General features: G+C 47.0%; 1 protein-coding gene across 2 annotated transcripts in view; it reads right to left on the bottom strand.

Annotated features, from left to right (window-relative positions):
- LOC123588884 (nodal modulator 1) overlaps positions 1-17,305 on the bottom strand; it is a 56,754-nt gene that overhangs the window by 37,201 nt on the left and 2,248 nt on the right. For both annotated transcript variants that reach the window (XM_045460237.1, XM_045460238.1), the window contains exons 2-11: positions 17,116-17,205; positions 14,859-14,904; positions 11,362-11,462; positions 10,286-10,392; positions 8,426-8,498; positions 5,893-6,045; positions 5,199-5,336; positions 4,774-4,863; positions 2,110-2,215; positions 1,770-1,920 (exon numbers count right to left, since the gene is read on the bottom strand). In XM_045460237.1, the coding sequence (XP_045316193.1) occupies positions 1,770-1,920; positions 2,110-2,215; positions 4,774-4,863; positions 5,199-5,336; positions 5,893-6,045; positions 8,426-8,498; positions 10,286-10,392; positions 11,362-11,462; positions 14,859-14,904; positions 17,116-17,205 (1,055 nt within the window). The remainder of the gene's footprint in view (positions 1-1,769; positions 1,921-2,109; positions 2,216-4,773; positions 4,864-5,198; positions 5,337-5,892; positions 6,046-8,425; positions 8,499-10,285; positions 10,393-11,361; positions 11,463-14,858; positions 14,905-17,115; positions 17,206-17,305) is intronic.

The following is a 17,305-nucleotide window of genomic DNA, read 5'->3' on the forward strand; positions in this document are numbered from 1 at the left end:
TACTCAGCTCGAGCCTGTCTCCCCAGGAAGACGAAAGCCCCATCATCTCCGTCTTGCTAGTTTGGTTCACTGTTACACACCCAGCCTTTATCACAGGGTCTCACCCCGAGTAGTTGCCCAAAAATGTTTATGAAAGAAAAGGAGGAAGGGTGTGAATCCAAAATGATTTTCTGAGCTCTAGCGCAATAGGGACAGAAGTACCGGGTTCCACTGGCGATGTACTTCCTTGTCTCCCAGTTGCCACAGAACCTCTGACTTTGACCCCCACCTGTCTACAGAAAATGTCACCGTGGCCTCCTCAGTGACCAAGCCAATGCACTGTGCTTTCAGGGCTCAGCTCTGGGGCCTCCCTGACCATCAGGTACCACCGCATACTTAAACCCCGTTGCCTGGATCTTCCCGAGGCCGCCCCTCAAATGCCAGCATTCCATTTTTGGTCTACTGTTACCTGCTCTTACACATCTAAGTTGCTGGTAGCCGCCTGGCCCCGTCTCCCCGAATTACCATCTATCCGGGCACCTAGTGAAGAGCTCCACCTAGTGGTCCTACAGATCCAGAGGCCATGACTGAATCCTTGTCACCTGAGGGGTTCCTCTGCCCTGCCCACAGCCATCCTGCTTCTCAAATCGTGAACCCCTAAATACTTTTCCAACCTGTCCCTGATTTCCCTGTAAGGTGAGCCCTCAGCAAGTCTGTTTTCAAGCCACCTGTGCCCCAGTCTTGTCCTCTTCACAGCCACCCTCCACCACGGCAGCCAGAGTGCGTCAGTGAACATGAAAACCTAACCCGTGTCACCCTCCATGCTCAAAATCGATCACTGGCCGCCAGACCCCTGGTAGAGAAAACCCCGTTCTTCCAGCGGGAGTGTGAAGACGCCCTCTGAGATCTGTCCCTCCGGCCTCGTCACTCTCCTGGTCCTGCCCAGACACACCAAGCCTTTGCTCGCGTTGCCTCTCCCCTGGGAGACCCTGCCCGGCTTCGTTCAAGCCACGGTTCAGTGAGCATTGCTGCTGTCTCAGACACAGATGGTGGCAGCCCAGGCTAGACATTCCACACAGGGAAGACAAGGACCCGATGTCTGACTCCAGGGTTCTCTGTACTACGTTGCATCACTACAGGATAGAACTGCACAAATTCAACCACCGGATGTCCCCTCACGTGCTCACGGTAGGTACAACAAAGGAGGAAGAACTCTGACAGCAACCGGAAGCATCTTATGACAAACTTTTCCCAAGCAACTGTACTATCTTCCAAAGTCCTCAAGAGTTAAGCCATGGAAGGTCTTGGAGATGTGGAGTCAGACACGAGAGATCTTCTTCCAACTTAGACCCATTTTAACTTCGAAGCAAAACAATTTTCCTTAAGTATCTACATAGAAGTACCTTTAGTTTATAAAACTTAGCACTAACCTTTTTGGATTTTTTTTTTTTTTTTCATTTTATTTTAGAGACAGCAGAGAGTGGGGGAGTGGGGCAGAGACAGAGAATCCCAAGCAGGCTCCAGGCTCAGCACGAAACCCCATGCGGGGCTCGATCCCATGACCCCAGGATCATGACCTGCGCCAACATCAAGAGTCAGACGCTCAACTGGCTGAGCCCCCCAGGCGGCCCAGCACTAATCTAAGAATGCCAGCCTGGATTTCTCGCAGGTGTCTAAAACCCGATATGGATCCTTGGCAGAAACACACAGTCAGATTAAAGGTAATTCTGTTCTCCCGTGGCTGCGAACGTCCATGCTGGTACTTCCAAAAACAAACACAATGACCTTACCCTGTTGCAATGATGTCAGCCAGCTGAGGTGTGTTAGGCGCAATTTTGATGGTGACAGTTTCAAAGTAGAGGTGCTCTTTCTGAGCGTGGATGGTGTATGTCCCAGTCGTGATGTTCTCCAGGCGGAATGAGCCATCGGCTTTTGTTTTGACTATAAAACAAGAACATGCAAAAGAAGATGAGCCAAAAACAACCGTATGTCCGCTCCATCTCCACGAGAATGCTTGAGACAAAAAGCTGGCATGTTTTCACAGTCTTTAAGGTGGTTTCCTTTCCATTTCTCTCTGTGACCAAAAACCAGCCCTGGCAAACAGTCCCGGGGGCCAACGCATCTGCTGACCTTTGATCTGGTTATTCAGAGTGACCACTGCCTCCGGAACACCTTCTCCTTCGGGTCCATTCAAGACCCTCCCGGTGACTGAGAATCCCATGACGTGGAACACGGGCTGGAAGATGAAGAACAAGGTCTGCAGGTGCCTGAGCGCAAGAGCCTCCCTGGTTCACTCACGCCACCAGTCAGCGATGCCACCGCTCAGGCCAGCCGCCCATGTGGGAGCCCCGTGTGCCAGCCAGGCCCCTCCCGGCCCCCCAACTCACGCTGCTCCCACACCGCTGCGCTTTCCCCGGGGTCCACCTGCTTTCTTACATTCCCAACACGTTGATGTCTGTCAAATAACTGGATGACAAAGATCTAGAAGTTTCCTCCTCCAGTTAAAGCTCACGGAGTCAAACTTGAGAGAGCCCCCCATCCTTGCTCCCAGCTGCCTCCTCCCCTCCAAATGCCCCCTGTTCCGCTGAACCGCACCACCCTCCAGTCTCCCAACCTCAAGCCCCAGCGTACCTGGGACCCCTCCCCACACTCCGACACCTATCTGTTCTCTGCATCCCACCCCCGCCAGTCTCTTCCCACCACAACCCGGATTCATGGCCTTGTTGCCTCCACCTGGGCCACCTTCCTTATTTGCCATACCCCATGCTTGGTTTACACGTGTCTATGCCCCCGCTCGTGGCTTTGCTCTCCCTGGAGTCGCTCTGTTCCAGCCCCCCTGATCTCTGGGGCCTCAAGCTGACCACATTTGGGCACGGCAGGCACGCCTCACGTGGGTCTGTTACACCAGCTGCTCTCTCGGCCTGGATCACTCTTTCCCACACGTGGAGATCGCGGCGGAGGCCTCTCCTTCTCACCACTCAGGTTTGGGCTCAAACCATTAGCACCTCTGTCCGAGAGGTCTTCCCTGACTGTCTGTCCATCCCATCTCAGGGGCCCTGCCTCCTGCCAGGGCCGGTCACCATCTATCACGCTAAACTGTTTTATTAGCTTCGTCAGATTTTTACCACCATCTGAAGTGACCTTGTTTGATTTCTTATTGTTTGTCCACCTCCTATTGAATGCAAGCTCCATGAACATAGGGACCTTTTCTTAGTCAGCTGATATACAGCAGGCACTCAATAAATCACTCCTGAATGAATGAAGGCACGCATGCATGCATACATACAAGAGCGTTTGAGAGAATTTCAAATAAAATGGCTTTTTTAAAATTCAGGAAGTCCCTCTTGATCCTTCCAACAAGATGTGGTTTATCCACGTACTGATCCCTATATTCACCCAACAGCTACTTGTATGAGACACCTACTATGTGCCAGGCACTAAATCACAGTAGGAATAAAGAATGATGCTCTGATGGCTCCTGACCTCATGCAGCTCACAGGCCGCACCCTGAAATCTTATTCATGTGTTCAAAAACTTGCATTTAGTTGAGATCTGGGAATGTCCTTCCCTGCTCACCTGCCCCATCCTTCTCTGCCAGCCCCCTGAAGCAAAAGCAAGGACATCTCCTCACCCCCTGCCTACTCCGGCGTGCACAAAACAGTCAAGTGCTTTACAGAATCTTAAAAAGCAGTCAGAACCCCACTGAGCATGTGACCTAAAAGCTAGCTCCTACCAATATAAGCTACTTTAACATAGTACTTTCAGATGTAACATTAAAAGAAAGTGATTAAAATCTAATTTTTTCAATAACTGTAACACTGGGAGGTCCGTTTTTGGAGACTACTATTTTCTTTGGGGATCTGCTCTATCTAGCAAATTTTCTACAGTAACCATTATCTACTTCTGTAATTAAAGATAAAATGTGATGGAAAACACATTTACCACCTATTTTAGGATCTAGGGAGTTTGTCACCTCTCACTCACCCCATCCCTGCAACCCACACTCTCAGCTCCCACCTGGTTCATGGCCACAGCCTCCTAACTAACCCCTCCCTCACTTCCACCTTGCCCCTTGCAACCTCTCCTCAACATGACAGCCTGAGGAATCACACCTCCCCTCTGCTCAGAACCTCAGGGGCCCGCCAGGTCCTGTGCTATCTGCCCCGTCGTCTCTCCCTTCCCCACGCCCTCCATCCCAGCCACCCCGGCCTCCTTGGGGTGCCTCTAGGCACACTTCGGCCTGAGGACCTTTGCACCTGCCACTCCCTCCGTCTCAAACACTTCCCACCCTGCCTCTTTCCCCTCAGCTTGTTGCTCAAACACCACCCTCACGATGAGGACTTCCAAGGGCACCCTGGAAGACCCCAACCCGTCTCAGTGTGTCACCTCCTTCCTTGCTTCATTCTTCTACACAACACTTATCACCTTCTGATACACTAGTGAATTTACCTATCGGAGCCACTGATGTCTGAAAGAACAGAATTTTGTGTCTCGTTAGGTCCCCACTGTACCCCAACCCCTGTGACAGTACCTGAATCGTCTGGCACTGGCACGCACTAAATACATCTCATGGCACAAAGTAGCTATAACTCAGGCTCCAATTTTCTCAGATGAGGAAATTACTGAGAGTGGATCCCAGGCTGAACTGGAACAGAGCACAAGATTCTGTTTTTCCCAGCAGCCTAGCCCTTACAGATATAATACTGGCTGTTTATTCTTAAACACGTTTGCAACGCCTATGCCCAGGGTGGGCCACTTGGACACCTGTCCCTCCAGACGGCAGGCAGGTCTTACCTCAATTTTCAGGCTGTCGTGTTCCACTGTAAAGTCACGTCTAGAAGGAGCAACATCAAAGGTGATCCTCTCTCCTCTATAGAAGGGGATCTAGAAGGAAGGGTCTGTTCATTACCAAGGGCCAACAACAAGATTCAACCATCAATATTAATAACTGACCCAACAGGCCACAAATGACAGGGGGTTTGAGGCGAGTTGAGAGACAAACTATTAATCCTGTTGCCGATCTTAAAAGAGGAAGGCCCAAACTTTTTCCAGCTATTTATTACCAAAGGGTCAGAATCTCGTCTTAAATAATTACACTACATAAAATGGTCATGAAACTGCAGGTCAATCATTTATTCCTATTAACACCCAAATGGCATTGATTCTTGCTGCGTTGTAAGAGTCCCATACATTCACAGACGCAAATCTCCTCCACTCACCACAGTGTAGTCTCCACTTGGCAAGGAATAGAAGGAGAAGGAGCCATCTTCTTTGGAGACCACAAAGCACAAATACACCAGACTCTCGTCTTGGGGCTGGAAGCCGGGCACTGGTGAGATGTTGCAGCCCAGGACATCCTGTGCCAAGGGCGGGGGGAGGGAGGGTGAAAATGACTTCCTTTTCCACTATGTGCTCTGATCATCAGCAAATGGCCATGCTATTGGAAAATTTTTCTAAGTTTTATGTCACAAGATACGTATTTCTGAAATCCAGGGCATAGTACTGGAGATAAAAGGAACACGGACTTTTTTACACTCAAGGTGAGAAGTTAAAAATGGGCACAGTCTCCTTGGAAAAAAATGACGTGACTGTCTTCATCTATGATGGGTCACCACTCTCAACAAGAAAATGGAGCGCAGGAAGACGAAGTGGCCGGCCCACACAGCCAGCAAGAGGCAGGGTGGGGACTGGTCTGCACCTGGGTCGGACTGATTTCAGGGCCTGTGCACTTTCTGACACAGTCCACTCCTATCAAAGCCACTCAGCTTCTCGGGAGTCAACCGAGAAGCACAGTGTTCTTAAACGCTGAGACAATACACCCACCTTGAGCTACGTTTTCAGCAGTGTGTTCTTGGTCTGTCAGCCCGCAGCCCCGCCCACAAGTTTGTCTGTTCTCCACTTTTCTTTACTTACCTCTTTGGATACTACAGATGAGAAGAGAAGGAACTTCACCCCTTTCATGGGCTCCCCGTCGCTGCGGACTGACCCAGACACATTGTAGCCGGCTACGATGAGGGGGCTGGCGGCATGGGCGTTGGAATTGGTCACCCGCACGGTGGTGCTCGCCTATGGAAGAGGGGAGTTTAACTTCCCAAGCAACAACCCCTCAGGATGTTCAACAACAGGAAGACGTGCTTCAGCTAAAACAGTAACAGGGGGCACCTGGGTGGCCCAGCCAGTTAAGCCTCTGGACTCCTGGTTTCGGCCCAGGTCGTGATCTCACAGTTCGTGAGTCTGAGCCCCGCCTCAGGCTCTGTGCTGACAGTACGGAGCTGGTTGGGATTCTCTGTCTCCCTCTCTCTCTGCCCCTTCCCTACTTGCTATCTCTCTACTGCGCACAAAAGAATGATTTCCTTGGCATGGTCACATTTTACTTTTTCACATTTTTCCACCTTCCAAATTGTCCACCTCTGTTATCACTCCTGCTACCATGCTGTTCTATCTGCTCCAATTTTTTTTAAATGAGCACGCTTTACTTTCTTTCCCTATTTAATGGTGCAGATGCATGCATTTTTAAAGCTGTCTGCCAAAGCACAGTTTACACGGAGAAAACACACGCGTTCAAGGTGTACAGCACAGTGATTTTTCACAAACTGAACACACCCCGTGACTAGCACCCACCAACAGAATGGAACCAGCACCCAGAAGCCTCCTCACGCTCATTTCCAAGGCACTGCCCCCCAAGGGCACTCATTATCCTGATGTTTAGCAGCATGCCCTACTTTGAAACACAATTTTATATTAATAAACTCAAATTCCTTTATGCATACAATTAACAATGTAAGCCTTAAAATTTATCCTAATCAGAATGTATAAGCCATGAGTTGTTTTTTTGTTTTTGTTTTTGTTTTTTTTTTTAAGCCATGAGTTTTAAACAAAACCTTTTTAAAACCCTGAAAACTGGCAGGCGTGAACAGTATACAGAGAAGTCTAGGTGTGAAACCCTACTATCTGTTATACATGCATAAAACCTTTTCAATAAAAACAGAAATAATGATACTGATGGTTCTTTCGCAAGAACGAGACACAGTCTCGGGGCACATGGGTGGCTCAGTTGGCTAAGCGTCCAACTTCGGCTCAGGTCATGATCTGATGGTTCATGGGTTCGAGCCCCGAGTCAGGCTCTGTGCGGACAGCTCAGAGCCTGGATCTTGCTTCAGATTCTGTGTCTCCCTCTCTCTCTCTGCCCCTCCCCCACTCAGGCTGTGTCTCTCAAAAATAAATAAATGTTAAAGAAAAAAGAATTAAAGAAAAAAAAGAGACACAGTCTCAAAACTCGTATAAAAGTTAACATGATGAAACGTCCTTTAGATCTTTCTTCAATTTGTTTTTCCACAGATTACAAAAGCTCACTTTGTCTGTTTCTTCCTTTTTTTGATCTTTTACTACAAATGATTTCCATCAAACAAAAAGATATGAAGACTACCCTAAAGAACACCTATATATACACTCTAACCAGCCGAAGAAATAAAAGCAGAAGTAAAATTCAGGACCCTTGCGTACCTCCAAATCCCCCACCTGCCACCCTCTATGGATGTCAATGTCACCACGGACTCGGTGTCTGCCATTCCCAAGCACAGCTTCATGCTTTGTCTACATAGGAAGTACCCTGAATGTTTGTCACGACTATCTAAACAATACTGTGTTTCCTTACCTTCAGCTACTTGCCGTTTTCCCTCAACTTTATGTTTTTTTTTTACTTTATGGTTTTTTTTTAACGTTTATTTTTGAGAGAGAGAGAAAGAGAGAGCGAGCAGGGGAGGGGCAGAGAGAGAGGGAGACACAGAATCCAAAGCAGGCTCCAGGCTCTCAGCTGTTAGCACAGAGCCCAACGTGGGGCTCGAACTCACAGACCGCGAGATCATGACCTGAGCTGAAGTCGGATGCTTAACAAACTGAGCCACCCAGGAGACCCAAACTTTATGTTTCTAAATGTACTCCTATTGATCTACGTAGCTCTGGTTCATTCATTTTTGCCGTCCAACAGAATTCTACTGTGTGATGAAACCACTCTCCACCTAAAGGACATCAAGGTTGCTTACGATATTTTGCTATTACAAGCAAAATTGCAATAAACATTCTTTTATATTCTCCTTGGGCACACGTACAACAGGTTTCTAAAATGTTAAGTGTATTTATAGATTGCTGTTTCAGGCTGGAAAAAGAACAACAAATAAATCTAATCGGGTCCTTCTGGTGTTGATTCAGCTTAAAATAGCTACAGTTAATAACAGACCTATTTCACAGAAGGAAGGCAATATTGTCACCTAAAACCAAAAGCAACACAAGCAACATCTGCTACACTGAGTTTTATCTTATAAATACCACCAAACCAATCAGTAGCACTGTCATTTTTCATCTACTTCCAGAAAAACCATAAACCCATTTCATACCTTTCAAACCAGAACACTGCTGGCACAGCTATCAACATAAATGAAATACTCACCTCCTTCAATGCCCAGGTTGGATGAGTTGCAAGAATTTCATAATCTCCAGGAAGAACTTTAAAAAATGCAAACCTAAAACATACAAAGAGCCAATAAACTTTCTTTCAAAACAACCCAAGTATACTAATTTATGACTAGTATTGGAAACACTAGAAAATAATGTTCGAATTATCACAAACTAGCCATTAGCTGGTTAAATGAGCATAAACAAAATTCAATCCTTCACTGTACAAATCACATCAGGGAGCACTTATTGAGTACTTCCTGTATATAAAAACAGGTGATCTGTGGGCTGACAGGAAGGAGGTTTTAGGTTTCTCCTAAACCCCAAGGATTTCTGACCTGAGAACCAGTCACTGTGGCTTAGCCAGGGATCAGGCACAGAACTTCCAAGTGCATTTTGACAGAGGCGTTAGGCATGAATAGGCATAGAGAAGGGAAGGGGTGCCAAAGGAACAGAAGTGGGAAGGGAGGAGTCCTGTGTAAAGAAGAGAGAACAGATCCGACAGGCTGAGGCCATCGCTAACACAAGATGATGCTGATGACACTGGTAGGGCAAATGACAGCAAGCTTTGAATCCTGTGCCGGAGAGTTTAGATGTGTTAGCAGAAACAGAGTAAAAGGCGTTCCGGGCTCTTGCACAAACTGCTGTGATGAAATCAGATGCTGACAAAGACCAGTTAGGTAGCTGTAGACAAACCAGCCCCAGAGTGACAGGAGATGAGGCTGGGAAGGCCACCAGCAGGATTCTGATATATTTAACCCTTTCAAAGCGCAAAGCCCAGACGACGAGAGGGCTAACTCTAGTGAAATGGACGATCAAAAATCCACCTAATTTCTTCTCCTGTGGTGGTATTTTGCTACTTTGCTACAGTAACATGCAAATGACTACTGGATTTTGCAATTAGTGAGATTTAACCTCTACTTCTGCAGGGTAAGATCACTGTTTCAGATAAGTGCAGAGGAATGAGATTCAACAAGTTCAGGTCACTTTTCCCAGAGAGGTCAAAAGCAAACTACTACTGGTCTAGAGAAAATGGAAGCCCCGTGTCCCCCAGCAGGCTTCAATCAAGTAGAAGTAAACGTTATCCCCAGACTGAAAAATAATTTCGACAACCCTCATTTAGAAACTGGATAGCTTACCAACAGACTCATTATCAACTTCTAATTTGCAGTTAAGTTGGTTTTGTATACTGAAGGAACAATGATTTGAATGCTTTCAAAATTATCAGTTGGAACTATTCTGAATTAATCTTGGCACATCTGTTAACACTTACAACTTGACGACATAGATCCATTAAATAAATGGCTTTAAATCTGACTCAACAAGGTTAATTTAAATAGTTGTCGCTTCGAACTACAAAATAATCTTCATGTAATAGTGATGAAATGATTTTTTAAAAATCATAATAGAGCAAATCTATATGGAGCGAACATGATTAAGCATGTATTCCACACCAGGCAGTTTGAAATAAAAATATTAATTTAATCTTCCTAATAACCTTGGGAGGTGGGCTCCACCACCACCGTCACTTGTAAATGAGAAAACTAAGGCCCAAAGGCAGTAAGTAACTTGTCTGGGACCAAACCCAGATTTTCAGGCTCCAGAGCCAGCCCCAGCTGTTAAATGAAGGCCTACTACGTGCCAGGCACTGCCGGAGGGACTGTAGGGACCTTAAGTCATCTCCTCAGTGCTGGAGGAGAGAAGTCAGATGACTTCTTTCACAGACAAAGGGCTTGAACTTGCCTGAAGAGTCCAAACCAGGATTTAAACCCAGGACTCCCTATACCTGAAGCTCCTCCAGCCCCAGTAACAGCACCCCCTCTCCGTGAGGCAGGACGACACGGGCACAACTCACTTTCCACCAGGCTGGGTCACGGTGGACTGGATCTTCGCTTCGGTCCCCGTGTTTCTCAGAGACACCTGAACTCCTGCGGGGCCCAGGGGCTGCCCTTTGCTGAGAACCTGGCGAGGAGAAGGAGGTCAGGACTGAAGCCAGGTGCAAAGCTCTCTCCACTCGGCAGAACTGCCCGGCCCGTTCATGTCCCCCCTCATGGAGCTTATATCCTTCCTGGGGGCAAGACTCCTTTACAAAGATTAGACAGATCACAGAGACCCTTCCCAAGGAGAGCTGAGGGGCTGAGAGAGGGAGTAGTAACAGGGAAATAATACTTTGTTTCACTGAATCTAAGACACCGTCAGCCAAACAGACACCATTATTCTACAATCTCTACAGAGAAAGAAAACAATATCCATGATCCTCCTCCCTAGCAAGAAATTCACACATGAAACCAGGACCCCCTCGCCTCATCCAAGGGTGAGCGCCTCACTCTCGGCGTAAAGGTAAAGGAGAAATGAACCCGCCAGGAAGAAAAGGACAGCAAAGAAATCTGCACGTGTCAACCTTGGTGCCGCATGGAGGGAGAAAAAAAAACTCCCCTGAGAATCTGAGCTCGAAGCTGCCATTCGCACAGGTTAGCACTCTAAATTCACACGACCAGGGGGGCCCAGAGAACTCTCAGGGAATCCAGTTTACTGAGACAGCCCCTGGGGGAGGGGCCAAAGCAAACGCAAATCCTGTCTGGAAGAGGCCGGCTTGGGTTTCCCTCAGTGAGGACAAGATGCCACCCGGCCTGGGGCCTCCGTTCTTCCTGTCCTCACCCCTAGGAGAGGCCAGCCCTAGCAGTTATTCGCCAGCAGCCTTTACAGGGGAATGGCCTGGCATTCCCTCGCAAGCGCCCTTATGGAAGAATGATAGGGAACCTAGATCTGACCCTGAAAAACACCCACTACCTTGAACATGAAATTCCACCCTCCCGAAGCTTAACTATGGGTCCCGTGTGGGCTTACTCGCCCCATTTAAAGAAGGTTAAGAGAAGACGCGGTATATAATACAGAGCAACCATTAAAAAGAACAATCTCCCAGAGCCAAACCTTTCCATTCACAGAGAACCCCGTGAACACAAAGTTGATGTCCCCGCCCTTTGTGCAGATGTCGCTGACGCCGTCCACGTAGAGCTCCACGTTTGTTGGCTCTGAGAAGTGAAGGTGGGAGGGGAGGGAACAAACAGGACACGAGACACAAGAGCAAGTTTAGTGCTGAGGTAAGGTGAATGTGCCCGGGCAAAACACCCCTTACCAGTTAACTTTCATTTATTTTTGAGAACTTACTACGCGCGCAGGGTTAAAACTCCAAAGGTACCAGGAGGTATGAGGAAGGTCTCCCCCCGATCTCTTCCCCGGACACCCAGGTTCCCACCCCAGGGTGAAACAGCGTGTGCAGGATGATATGCTTTGATGACAGTCTTCTGGCTGAGCCGTATGTCAGAGCCTCAGTGACAATTCAGGACGCACCAAATCGTTTCAGTTCCCGGACGCTTACCACGGACCAGACACGGAGCTAAGTGTGCGTGTTCCTCACAACTATGTGAGCAGGGGGGGTAAAAATGCCTCCAACTGATTATTAAACTGACACAAGGAAAGGTTAAAGGACCCCCCCCTCCCCAAAGTCACAGAGCTTGTGAGTGACCGAGCCCCAATTCAACCTGCAAAAGCCTGCCTCCAAACTGTCCCCTGACCAAGTGCGTGAGTGCAGCCACGGCAAAACGGGACGGGGAGCTCCAATGCCCACGGGAACCAAGCAGGGAGACAGGCCGTAAGGGCCTATGCTGAATGGAAAAGGGGAAGCCACTACTCACTCTGTACCAAATGCCAACTTTCTCACAAAAAAACAGAAACCTGGATTTTTATGTGCTATCTCCAGAATTTTCAGTATTAGCAACTAATTGATTTTGTCTAAAAAAAACTGAAGAGGTCATCATAACAAGGGTTCAAGCTTTTAAAAGGTTAGGAAGAGGGGCGCCCGGGTGGCTCAGTCGGTAAGTGTCCAACTTCAGCTCAGGTCATGATCTTGCGGTCTGTGAGTTCAAGCCCTGCGTCGGGCTCTGTGCTGACAGCATGGGGCCTGCTTGGGATTCTGTCTCCCTCTCTCTCTGCCCCTCCCCCGCACACGTTCTCTCTTTCAAAATAAATAAATAAACTTAAAAAAAAAAAGGTTAGGAAGAATGTAGAATGATAAGTAGAGAAAAAAATGGGAAAATCAGGAGAATTTTGGGTAAAGAATTACACACACACACAGAAGATGCCAGTAAAAAATGCACAAAAGACTTAAACAGACACCTCACAAAAGAGGCTATCAACATGGCCAATAAACACATATAAAAAGCATTTATCTCACTGACCGTGGAGCAAACATGAAACACCACCACATTACCACCAGCATGGCTAAAATGAAAAAGAGTGACCATACCAAGTGCTGGGGAGACGACGAGGCACTCACTGCTGGTAGAGCAGAATTTGCCAAACCTGCTTGGATGTTTGATAAGATCTACTACAGCTGCACATGTAAACGCACTGTCACCCAGCAAGTTCCCTTCTGGGGTACACCCAACAGAAATGCAAACATGCTGGGGCGCCTGGGTGGCGCAGTCGGTTAAGCGTCCGACTTCAGCCAGGTCACGATCTCGCGGTCCGTGAGTTCGAGCCCCGCGTCGGGCTCTGGGCTGATGGCTCGGAGCCTGGAGCCTGTTTCCGATTCTGTGTCTCCCTCTCTCTCTGCCCCTCCCCCGTTCATGCTCTGTCTCTCTCTGTCCCAAAAATGAATAAACGTTGAAAAAAAAAAAATTAAAAAAAAAAAAAAAAAGAAATGCAAACATGCTAAAACGTGTACCAAAAGATATGAACAAGGACGTTCGTAGGAACACTATACTTAGTGGCCAAAGTCAGCAGCCCATATGTCTGTCCACAGAAGGGGGTGAATCACCTTCTATTCACATGGTAATCAAATGAGCGAACAAAAGCTACAGGTAATACAGATGAACGTCTTTACCAATGTCAAGAGGAAGAAACCAGTTGGCAGGAGGGGAGGGGACTCAAACAAAACACTCCCACAGGGTGCTGAATCTGTAACCTCTGCTTTAGTCCTATGCTGGGTTTCCTCCACCTCCGGCTTTCTGGAAGGCACAGGTCAGGTCCCCCCCAGCTATGAACTGGAAAAGAACTTTCCTCACAGAGCCACACTAGCTCTCGGCCATGTGAGCTGCACTTTACCCTTTGTGATGGCAGGGACTAAATTCTTCCTCCTCTAACTCAGGAGCAAGATGGCCTGAACCAACCAGCACCCCAGCCCCCCCCCCCTACCCAAGCTACAGAACAGGGATAAACACACATCCACTCTTGGAAGCCACGACAAAGCAGAGCCCTCTCTTCTTATCTCAACCCCATTCCGTTCCACATCTCCAGCTCTGATACAAGGCAGACACATCAGGAAAGTTTTGAGCTTTTGTCTGTATGTGTGCAGAATGCTTTTAAGTATTTATTCCCTACTAATTATGTGCCAGCCTTTCTCAGCACATACACACACTAGCCCATTAAATCTCCAAGACAGGCCATGAGGCAGCTACAGCCCCTCCCCTGAACCCCTAGCGAGCCCTTTCCTGACCCCCTAGCGAGAAGACACCAACCCAGGGGGAAGTAACTTATCCAAGGTTGTCACAGAGCCAGTAAAGCCCAAGGATGCCAGATCTTGTGATCTTTTTTTTTTTTTTTAATGTTTTTATTTATTTTTGAGAGACCACAAGCGGGGAAGGGGCAGAGAGAAAGGGACAGAGGATCTGAAGCGGGCTCTGTGCTGACAGCCTGACAGCAGAGAGCCTGATACGGGGCCTGAACTCACAAACTGAGATCATGACCTGAGGTGAAGTCAGACGTTCAACCGACTGAGCCACCAAGGTGCCCCTCTTGTGATCTCTTAAGAGAAGTAGATCTGGATTTTCACGTGAAATCAAGTCACTAAAAATGCCCCAGGGGGCTAAGAAAGAAGCCATCCTAGGACAGGAAAAGAAGTCCCTACTCCTGACCTCTAGGAGTCATTCTGCTGCCACTTAATGAATGAAACTACAAAAGCAGAGCTTCCTGAGGCAGATTCAAGAAAGGACGCCTATTTTAAGAGAAATGACAGAAAACCTTAAGGTAGGTCCAAGATAAATCCAATTTACTCTAAAGTAACAAGCAGGTGGGGGGCGCCTGGATGGCTTAGTCAGTTCAGCTTCTGACTTCGGCTCTGGTCATTATCTCACTGTTTGTGAGTTTGAGTCCCACGTCGGGCTCTGTGCTGACAGCTCGGAGCCTGGAGTCTGCTTCAGATTCTGTGTCTCCCTCTTTCTCTGCCCCTCCCCTGCTCGTACTCTGTCTCTCAAAAGTATATAAAAAAGTGTATATATATATATAGTAGCAAACAGGAAAAAGCCCCGTTCCACGCTAGAAATGTATCCTTAATATTTTAACAGTGTACGCACTCCAACAATTTAAATTAATATTCAGCACACAATCTAATCCTTTACAGAGTATGTCTGGCTATTCAGTTAACTTACCAAAACTCCACCCTAGGGGAGGCTCGATCTTCAGAATGAAATCTCCCTAAAAGCGGGGGGAAGAAAAGGTAGAGGAATGAAAACCAATGACCTTTCAATTAGTTTAATTTACATCAGGGCTACCATTTAATCTAGCATTTTCACACCTGCAATGAAATTCTAAGTATAGGGGTGCCTGGGTGGCTCAGGCGGTTAAGCGTCCAACTCTTGATCTCAGCTCAGGTCATGATCTCACAGTCCGTGGGTTTGAGCCCCACATCAGGCTCTGTGCTTACAGCATGGAGCCTGCTCGGAATTCTCTCTCCCTCCCTCTGCCCTTACCCCACTCGTGCTCTCTCTCTCTCTCTTTCTCAAAATAAATAAATAAACTTAAAAAAAAAAAAAGAAAAAGAAATTCCAAATATATATTGTGTCCTTCTAAGTCGCTGTGGGCTGTCTGGTTCCCTTCAGATGTGGTGGGCTGAAGCTGGCTGCCCAGAAGTCCCCATCCAACCAATCACAAGACACCACGTTAACGCCTATGGGAGAGTTCTAAAGGCGTTATGTTCAGCCACTCGCTGCCTTCTGATGCCAAACATGCGACTAGTGGAGTCTCCTATTAACCCCGCCTATGTCAAGGTTGCCAGGGTCATTGTGTATCTTTAGGAACAAAAGTCATTTCTTAAAACTAGATGTCACTCACACACCTTGCTTTCTTGAGAATGATACAAATAGTTAAAAACAAAACAAAGAAACAAACAAAAAATGATTTTAAAACCAACCTATAGAAGTCAGCCCTACATACTGAGGTGAAAGATGTAATTTCAAGAATAGTGTTGTGTTATAATATTTTAAATTGGGAAAAGCCTCTACGCCTATCAATAGAGACACCGTTACATAAATTGACAGTTTTGATTTGATTCTGATGTGCTATGCGGCCATTAAAAATAAATCAGTAGACCTGTACAGGCTGATGTTGAAAGTGTACCAAGATGTTACCATAGGGGAAAAAAAAATCAAAAATTGCAGAATAATTCCTGTTGTTTAGTTCCATCCGATATAAAAAAACAAAGCCAAAGCTATGTGTACACACTATTTTTTGCAACTTCCTGTGAACCTAAGTTTCTAATTAAAACGTTGAAATGGGAAGGGTAACGAGGGTGGGGTGTAAGTAGGTGTGGATATGCGTCTATGCACACACGCACATATGCGGGCATCTTTAGAATTATAAAAAATTTTTTTTCTAGGGGCGCCTGGGTGGCGCAGTCGGTTAAGCGTCCGACTTCAGCCAGGTCACAATCTCGCGGTCCGTGAGTTCGAGCCCCACGTCGGGCTCTGGGCTGATGGCTCAGAGCCTGGAACCTGTTTCCGATTCTGTGTCTCCCTCTCTCTCTGCCCCTCCCCCGTTCATGCTCTGTCTCTCTCTGTCCCAAAAATAAATAAACGTTGAAAAAAAAAATTTTTTTTTAATTTTTTTTCTTAATGTTTATTTACTTTTGAGAGAGAGAGAGCACGGTGGGGAGAGGCGGAGACAGAGGGAGACACAGAATCGGAAACAGGCTCCAGGCTCTGAGCTGTCAGCACAGAGCCTGATGCGGGGCTCGAACCCACGAAGTCTAAGATCATGACCTGAGCCGAAGTCAGACACGTAACTGACTGAGCCACCCAGGCGCCCCTTTATAATTATAATACAGAGAAAGCCGTCTCTTGGGATACACACCAAAACTTTTACCAGTGGTCATCACTACAGAGGGATGAGAAATTGGGGGGCAAATGGATAAATTTACTTCAAATACTTCTAAAGACCTTATTTTGTTGTTTCCCACAAAGCTCACAAATTCGAGTATCACTTGCACAGTTTTTTTTAAACAATATTTTAAGCTGCTTGCAAATAAAGAGTTCTATTAAATCAGGGTTTCTGGATGTCGGCACTGCTGACGTTTGGTCTGTCCTGTGCAGCAGGTTCAGCTTCATTTCTGGCCTCTGCTCACTAGATAAAGACGCACTCCCCCAACACCAGACGGGTGTCACAACCAAAAATGTCTCTAGACATCGCCAGATGTCCCTGCAGACACTGAGAACCACTGTTCGGTTTGTACTCAATCAAACCACTTTATAAATTGTCTCCCTCAAAATTTGGCCAAGACTGTAGATTCCACTTATAATTTACAAAAGAGACAAGCATTTGCTCATGTGCCAGATAAAGCCTGCTCTGGTTAGGGCGGTCCTGGAGGCCACACCACTTCCGATCATAAACAACTACAGTAGTCTCTCTTACCTTATCGTACAAGGGGATCATAAAGTAACCATTATTAGGGGCACAGTCTGTCTGGTATTTCAAAGTCCCGTGCTTGGTATACAACTTTATCTAGAAGGCAAGGAAAGAAGAAAAGTCATAATATAGCCTTTGAGGATTAGCTACATTACACCACAATGCATTTGGCCAATATGCATTTGCTGAGGACCTA

Source organism: Leopardus geoffroyi, chromosome E3, assembly GCF_018350155.1.
Source record: "Leopardus geoffroyi isolate Oge1 chromosome E3, O.geoffroyi_Oge1_pat1.0, whole genome shotgun sequence".
NCBI classification, from domain to species: domain Eukaryota; kingdom Metazoa; phylum Chordata; class Mammalia; order Carnivora; family Felidae; genus Leopardus; species Leopardus geoffroyi.